Raw genomic sequence first — 9,219 nt, 5'->3', positions numbered from 1 at the left:
TGGATTTCATCTCAATGGATATAGACCTATTTGTAATACAGTGGATTCATTTATTTTCGTGGGTAACAATTTTTGTCGATAAAAAACTTACATGTTCATGGATATTTAATTTTGTGGTTTTGCCTTTATCTGCATACAAGCGTATAGAACATTTGTTAGTTGTTGAACATTTAACTTCCTGTTCACCTGTACTCATGAAATCCACAGATATTGGTATCCAACAAATAATATTGAATCCACAGTATTTAAGTTGGTGTGGAGAGAAGTTAAATATCATCTTATAAATAAAAAAAATGTCCAAACTGTTAATCTCAATCATTTTATACTACTTAAACTCCATTCCCTACCAAAATATTAGTATACACCGTCTTCCCTTACAGAATTATGATTAAAACAAATGAATAATAATAAGATGATGATTTTGTTTATATTTTGACAGTAAAAGTAACAAGTTTTGAAGGCTGTGTAACACCAGTTTTAAACAATGCTCTGTGTAAGGTGCCTGTCTCTATATCTGATTCTTGTACTTTCTTGTTTGTTCCCTTAAACAACCTGGAAAAGATAAAATCAAAAGGTCAATCAATATTTGCATACTTCATCATCCAATATCTACACTGGAAGTCTGACTTACTTTTAAAATTTATAATTTAGAATTTAAAAGATAACAAGAATATATCCATAGTACTAGGATGCCCCACTCACAGTATCATTTTCTATCTTCAGTGGACCATGCACTTGGGGTAGTTTGGCATTAAAATTAGAAAGATCATATAAAGAACATGTATACTAAGACCCCGTTCACACTAGCATTTTTTTTAATCAATCTAATTTGAAGCGATCTAAATAAAACCAGTTAGTGTTCACATTATCTTTAACCATAACGATCTCTATCGGTCTAAACCGATCCACTGCATTCACACTACAATTAAAAACGCAATCGATCTAACCTTTTTACCCGTAAAACTGTAAACATAGTGTATAAATAGAACTGATTTATTAAATTCATCTATTGATACTCTGACACACACACTGTGAAAATGGATAAAGTTATTATTTCTCCTGAATCAGAAGTAAACATTTTGGTACAGGTGTTATTGCCGTTTTCTTTAATTTTGAAAAAAAAAATATCTGTAGTAACGAAGTTACAACACGACGAAATATTGCGGTTCCTGAAAAGAAAACTGAAAAATCATAATAAGAAAGGAAGACACAGATTTCGCAAATATATGCGATGGCGAAGACAAAATGTTTTCAGTTTGTTTTAAATGTCTGTAAACAGAGAAATATGGGTTAAACAACGAACCTCTGAGATAGTTTTGGCGCTGTACATGCGTATACGTTATTTTCGATTTAATCGTACTAGTTTAAACCGATCTCTGCGTTCATATTTAAAGTAAGATCGGTTTCCTTTAGATCGATTCAAACTAAACTACCTCTTTTGGTGTTTTAGTTTAGACCGATTGAAGATCGATTCAAAGCGTTCACATTGGCCCTTAAATCGATCTTAAGTAAACCGGTCTAGTTTAAATCGATAAAAATGTCCTAGTGTGAACGGGGTCTAAGTTTCAATTGATTGGACTTCAACTTCTTCAAATACTACCCAAGAACCTGGATCAAAAACCTTAACCTGAAACTGGACAGAGGGACCAAAGGACGAACAAATGGATGCACAGTACAGAAAACATAATGCCCCTCATCATAGGTGGGGATATAAAAATCATAGTTTAGTTTGTTTTTTTAAATATTACATAGGTAAATATAAAAAAGAAGATGTGGTATGATTGCCAAAGAGACAACTATCCACAAAAGACCAAAATGACACAGACATTAACAACTATAGGTCACTGTACGGCCTTCAACAATGAACAAAGCCCATACCGCATAGTCAGCAATAAAAGGCCCTGATAAGTATAGTTCAAAGTGCATTTTCATATATTTTGATGTATTCTCTAGATTATATGTTCGTATGATACGGTATCCATGAAGTAACCAGATGCTTCGCAGGGCTCAGCTTCATACAACCACAGAGGTTGAACCCTGAACAATTGGGGCAAGTAAGGATTCAACATTCAAGCTTGATACAGCTCTGAATTTGGATTGTGATTAAATATTTGACACTTATTAGGTTTCTGACAGAATAACTGTATTGGAAGAACTTAACTAAAAAAATGCTTATTTGGGCCCCCTTTTTGGCCCCTAATTCCTAAACTATTGGGACCATAACCACAGCATAGGTTTCTGACTCGGAATGAATGTGGTCTAATGAACTTAAATTTTTTTTTGCTTTTGAGCAATACACAATGCTGTTGAATATTAATCCCCTCAAAAAAAAAATATTTTTAGAAATTTTCTTTTTTAATTTCTGAAATCTGAAATGAGAAACATTGCCCCCCCTTCCTTTTTCACCTCCCCTTTCCCTTATTCCAAAAATAATCTTTCACCTCCCCCTTTCCCTTATTCCAAAAATAATCTCAATTCAAATTTCTAATGGAGTTTGCAACAATAACTACCCATTTAAAAACATCATAAAATATTAAAATATAAAATGACATACAGTCATGGTTAAAATTAATATTAATTAATAGTAACTTCTAAAAATATATTTACAGCTAATCATCTCAAGACAATCATCATTTCTTAATAAATAATTTTCAAGCAATTAAGGGAGGTAATCAAACATATATGTAACAGTATTCTTTAAATTTGAATTGGATTACCTCCCTTACACTGCTTTAAAATTGTCTAAATTGTCCTTTAACCAGAAAAACCCTTGTTTTTCCCCCTTTTTTTCCCTAATTGCTAAATGATTTGAGCCATAAAACCCCATAACCATCCCTTTGTAGTATGGAAACTTGTGGTATAATTTCAGTGAGATTTATAAACTTAAACACAATTTTTCGACTGAAAACTACAATAATGCTTATTTGGGCCCCTTTTTAGGCCCAAAATTCCTAAACCTTTGGGACCATAACCCCCCAAATATGTTCCACTCTTCCTTTTCTGGTTATAAACATTGTGTTAAAATTTTATTGATTCCTATTTACTCATACTAAAGTTATTATCCGGAAACCATCTGTCTTTGGACGACGCTGACCATGTGATACCAATATACAACCAATTTTCTTTAATTTTTGCATCGTATAAAAACTACAAGGGGATCTATCCATGTCTTGATTTGGACAACAGTTGCAATATTTCATTGGACACTAAAATTTGTGAATGTAGCCATCCATGAAAGCCATGATAAGTGGCACCAAACAAATACAACTACTTTCCCAGTACTTCTTATTCTATATTATGAAAAGGTTCTTTTATCAGGTAATAAAACATAAAATAATCCTTTTGGTTATCACATTTAATTTATCTTACAGTTAATGATAGTTCTGTTGAAATTCAAAATCACAACTTAAATCCATTAGTAAGCTCTTCAAATTTGACAACAAGATAGTTAATTGTCATAGTAAATGCAGTTGAATGTTTTAAATTGTAATCTTAATCAAGATGTATGTTCCAGAGAAAAGGTATGTAATAGAAATGAGCTCTTACTTTAGTGGTTCAGCTTTTGCTGAAGGGGGTGTGTCCTCAGTAGGTGCTGTAGTTATCACTGGTTTAGGGACAGGTGTTGGCTTTACAACTGCTAATTTTACCTGCATTGGAATACCTGTAAAAGTTTATAAGAGTATTAATAATTCTGACTTCAGCTCTCACATGTTGTTATTGGTTAGATTTGGAATACAAGAGATAAACCTTGTATATTTGGCTTCTATTACAATTCAATTTTATCATACTGTCATGATACAATTACCCACAAGTTTATTTTGTAGTTTTGTGTGACTAAACAAACCATATAAATGTGTGATGTACTGAGCACAAGGCAACTCCAAAATAAATATAAAATCAGCTCTGCTCTCAGTATTTCTTGTTTTTCTTTATTTTTTCTTTTTGTTGATTCTCTACTTATATCTTTGTATCATATTAGTTTTCCATTCACTCAATCTTGAGTATCACTGCATAATTATATGCAGTGGCCTAGCAGACACTTAAATATTAGTATGGCGAATTGCCCATTCTAGAAGGTTATCAGTATCATAAAAATTACTGGTACCGCAATGGTGTGTGTACAGGGAAAACCATGTCTGCCGTACTGGCTGCTACGCCCCTGATATGTGTAACCTATTCTCAAAACTTTGTGCATCCCATTAAGTTATTTTGTATTTATATGAATTCCCTACTCATTTGGTCTGGAATATCTCATTAAATCTATATCATTGAGCATAACATTCGTTTTAATATTTCCCTATAAATTAAGAGTAAAGAAAGTATTACCATCTAATTCTCTGTTATGGTATTTCTGTATGGCTTTGGTAGCATCCTCTTTCTGTACATACATAACTTCTCCTATACCTTCCTTAATAAGTCTGGCTCTCTTCATAGCTCCTACTGCACCAAATAATTCCTAAAATCAATTGTATATTATCAGAAAAAATAAAGTCAGCTAAGAAAGACCTCGACATGAAAAATATGAAACAATTCAATTATTTGCATTAGAGCATGTTTGTAATATCCCTTACCAATTAAGTCTGTCTTTTTTAAAGTGCAATTCTCCTTGGTCATTTTAAAGATGACACGAATTCATGCACAAGCATTTATGATTCATAGTTATTGTGAGATTGCTTAACAGACATTGTTTATTGTTTGATTAAAACACTGTGTAAAAAGATGGTATGTTGAATAGTAAATATATAGGTTCACTGTAATACAAAAAAAATACAAAAAATAGGGAATGTGTCCATGAGACACAGATGATGCCCCTGCTACCCAAGTTTGTACTTGATCTGAGTTTCGTATATTTGTGTATAAGCTTCATAACATTTGGTTAATGGAAATCAAAGTTACTGAATGGAAATAAACAAGAGGCTGTCACAACGACAGCAAACCGGATTTATTAACATTTATTTGTGTCCTGGCTATATCACAAGAACCATTACTGATGAATGGTGAAAGTGAAAATCGTCAATATCAAATTTGACCTCCATTTTGTCATCAGTATCAACATATTAAAATTTGAAAAGCTTAGATTGAATGGTTCATGAGTAAATGCAACAACCTGAATGGAAACGCCATTTTACGATCTTTCAAGAACCATAACTCCTGAACGGTAAAATCGTCATTATTGAACTTGACCTCTATTTTGTCATCAGTAACAACATATTAAAATTTCAAAAGCTTTGGTTGAATGGTTCATGAGAAAATGCACGGACACGACGGGAAAAACCATTTTTCAATCTTTCAAGAACCATAACTCCTGAATGGTAAAAGTCAAAATCGTCATTATTGAACTTGACCTCCATTTTGTCATCAGTAACAGCATATTAAAATTTCGGAAGCTTTGGTAGAACAGTTCATGCATAAATGCACGGACACGACTGGAAACTCCATTTTTCAATCTTTCAAGAACCATAACTCCTGAACGGTAAAAGTCAAATATGTCATTATTGAACTTGACCTCCATTCTTTCATTAGTAACAACATATTAAAATTTGGGAAGCTTTGGTAGAACAGTTCATGCGTAAATGCACGGACAACTCCATTTTCCAATCTTTCAAGAACCATAACTCCTGAACGGTAAAAGTCAAAATCGCCATTATTGAACTTGACCTTCGTATAGTTGTCAGTAATAACATATTAAAATTTTAAAAGCTTTGGTTGAACGGTTCATGAGTTAATGCACGGACAACATTTGATTGCCGCCCGCCCGCCCGCCCGCCCGCCGTACATCCCCAAATCAATAACCTACATTTTTGTCACAAAAATCCGGTTAAAAATCAAGCAACTTTTACATTTGTAAAGGGGGCATAGCTCTAAAACAGTTAAAGTGATGCCACCAAAAATTCAAACTTGATCTGTGTATTGGGTTATAAGGCATTGTGATTAAGATTCATAACATTTAGTTGAGGCAAACTAAAGTTAGAGAATGGTTTTCCATTTGTAAAAGGGCATAACTCTAGAATGGTAAAAGTCACACCACCAAAATTAAAACTTGATCTTTGTATTGTAATAATAAGCATTGCTTATAAGTTTTATAACATTTTGTTGAGGCAAATTTAAGTAAGGGAACTGACACTAAAAAAATCAAAGAGCTGTTAGCTCTGAGGTGGAAGAAGGTAAATAAAAGGTAATTTGAATTACCATAAAAGCAGCCCCACTAACCCAGCCTGCTTTGTTCCATTATCATTATGACATATTTTTTTTCTTCAAACAAGAATGTGTCATAAGTACATGGATTTCCCATCCGTACAATCATTTTCTATGTTCAGTGGACTGTAAAAATTAGGTAAAATCTTTAATTTGGCAGCAAAATTAGAGAGATCATATCATAAGGAACACATGTGTACTAAGTTTCAAGTTGATTGGATTTCAACTTCATCAAAAACTACCTTGACAATAAACTTTAACCGGAAGCAGGACAGACGGCCAGACCAGAAAACATAATGCCCATAAATGGGGCATAAAAATAGTAAGACTTGTTACATACCTGCCAACGTTTGAAAGTTCCCATGGGTTTTTTTAGAGCGCGACAACAATTTTAAAGGTTACAATTTTTAGCTAAGTGCACAATCTGGATTGTCTAGAAAAAGTGTCAAATTTGTATGATGAACTTACATGCCATTTTATAAAGTCTGTTTGCATGATTCTAGTTATTAAATCGGTAGAAAAGATGAACATGTAGCTAGCAGACCAGGGTTAATTTTCTTGTGTAAGAATATTAGATGCTTGTTGAAATTTCCAATTTTGAATTATGCACAAAGATAGACCTTAAACAAGGTTGGGAACAACACTCCAAATGAGGGGTAACCCTCATTGGAAGTACATTACAACCCACTGTAAAAAAATGAGCACCTTTATATTCATATTATTTGATGAAACTTTTCCCCAAGAACTATGCATCTATCAAGTATTAAATGGTCAAAACATTTCAAAAGAATTTTGTGATGTTTCTAAACTTATATCTTCTTTATTAATTTGAACCCTCATTTAGAAAAGTTGTTCCAAATATAATGAACTTAGTGTTTTCCCACTTTTGAGTTAAAAATCTTAGAAATGTTCTTTCTTATTTTTTTCAACAGTAAAATGACACCTAGTGCCTTGTTTTAGAGACAGTCCCTCTTTTAAAGAACACCACTCATAATGGGGGGGGGGGGGGTGTGGTCCCAACCTGTTTGTTTGTCTTCGAGAAAAAAGTAAATTGTCCTTTAAATGATTTAATTGAATACAAAAATAAAATATGTTACAAGTATTATGTCAAAAAATTAGTGTAAACAGAGACATATATACACATATATGTCTCTGGCGTAAATAATTCTATTTATCATCTTTATGGTAGTACTGCATCATTAAATTTTGTCAATCAGCCATGCTTTTATCCTTCAGCTGTGTAAGAACCTGCTTGCAGATGAAAATTCACATGCCATGTTCACTGGCGATTTTTTTTTTTTTTTTACAACTGGATGAAAACAACACAAGTTCAAAATCTAGCATGTGAGAATAATCTTCAGAGAAAACGTTTTTGATTGGCTCATTAATTGATCATGAGAAACACAGAATTCGATTGGCTGAACACGATTGTCTTACAAGGAACACTTTTTTTTTAGAGTTTTTTTAACGATACCCTTAATATTGATATTTTTTAATAAATGCAACGAATTTATAAAACGTCCTTGATAAGAGTAAAGAGAATGAACACAGGGCTATACGGGCGAACGAACTCAGGGCGAACATGTAAACAGGGCGAGTTGTTCCGATACCCAATTCACGCATGCGTACTACAAATATCTACAGTAAAAACATCCGGTTACAAGTAAACAAATACATTCATGTAGATGAGAAGAAATCTAATGATTTACATAAATAAAAAGGTACATATTTACGATAGTGATTGTCTTTTAATCCTAATTTACAAATTAAATGATTCAGATGCTTAATTATGTTAAAATCAGTGTCAGGAATCGAAAGTTGTTATGAAATTGTAATACACAGAAACGAATGCGGCATACAGAGAATTAATGATTTTTAAGTCGGCACCATTGGCCTTCAGAAGACTTGAAGTCTTCTTCCACCAATCAGCAGTTTTTCCATTTGTAAAGAGGTATAACTCTAAATGGTAATATTGACACAACCAAAATTCAAACTTGATCTGTGTTTAACGATAAAAAGCATTGTGTATATAAGTTTCATAACATTTGGTTGAGGCAAACTTAAGCTAGAGAACAGAAACCAATTTGGGACGATATGAGAACAGAAATACAGATGGACAAGGGTATAAAAGTGTATACAGTATACAGTGGGGGGCATAAAAACATATGATGACTTACAACAATATCATCTTGACTGACAACAGGATGGAGATTGGTAATGGAAATCTTATATCCTTGTAATGGACTGCCCAATGATTGGGCTAAATCTGGTACCTGAAATGTATAAATTATGTATCCAATAAGTAGGTAAGTTGGTGTCACAAATCATACTAGAGAGATGTAACTGTGTCCTTAAATATAAAGATGATAGGTATGCTTTTCTGTTAACAATAACTTAGTGTTTTATCTAGCTTGTAACTTGAACTAACAATGTTTGGAAATGAAATTGAAAGTTTCTGGCTTGACTGGATATAATTTAAATAAACATAACTATTAAATAACAGTATCTGTGTTATAGTTGTGAACATATTTTGTTCAGATTAAAAGTTGTTATTTTCAAACAGACATAGCATTCTAGCATAGCATAAGATAAACAAAAACTTGTTTTTGTAAATATTTCTTTCTGATCTAGTTCATTCATTTCAATTGATATTTTATAGTGTGTCTTTGTATGTTGTAATGTTATACTATGTTTCAGCTTAGGGTGAAGGTTGGGCCTGTTAAAAGTTTAAACCTGCTGCATTTATTTGCACCTGTCCTAAGAGCCTGTTCAGTGGTTGTTATTTGTCGATGTGGTTTGTAAGTGCTTCTTGTTTCTTAGGTGTTTTTTTTTATAGATATTTGATTGTAGATTGTCCTGTTTGAATTGTTTTAAACTAGTCATTTTAGGCCCTTTACAGCTTGCTGTTCAGTGTGAGCCAAGGCTCTGTGTTGAAGGCCGTACTTTGACCTATAATGGTTTGACTTTTTACACATTGTGACTTGGATGGAGAGTTGTCTCATTGGCACTTATACCACATCTTCT

At 32.9% G+C, this 9,219-nt stretch overlaps 1 protein-coding gene across 1 annotated transcript in view; it reads right to left on the bottom strand.

The window, feature by feature from the left end:
* Window positions 1–305: 305 nt before the first annotated feature.
* LOC143046030 (uncharacterized) overlaps window positions 306–9,219 on the bottom strand; it is a 20,441-nt gene continuing 11,527 nt past the window's right edge. Inside the window, exons 7-10 of the mRNA XM_076218981.1 lie at window positions 8,373–8,468; window positions 4,327–4,456; window positions 3,547–3,661; window positions 306–552 (exon numbers count right to left, since the gene is read on the bottom strand). Of these exons, the coding sequence (XP_076075096.1) occupies window positions 426–552; window positions 3,547–3,661; window positions 4,327–4,456; window positions 8,373–8,468 (468 nt within the window). The 3' untranslated portion in view covers window positions 306–425. The remainder of the gene's footprint in view (window positions 553–3,546; window positions 3,662–4,326; window positions 4,457–8,372; window positions 8,469–9,219) is intronic.

Source organism: Mytilus galloprovincialis, chromosome 9 (assembly GCF_965363235.1).
Source record: "Mytilus galloprovincialis chromosome 9, xbMytGall1.hap1.1, whole genome shotgun sequence".
Lineage (NCBI taxonomy): Eukaryota > Metazoa > Mollusca > Bivalvia > Mytilida > Mytilidae > Mytilus > Mytilus galloprovincialis.
Note: the sequence above shows the minus strand (reverse complement) of the source record. Positions and strands in the feature narration are given on the sequence as shown.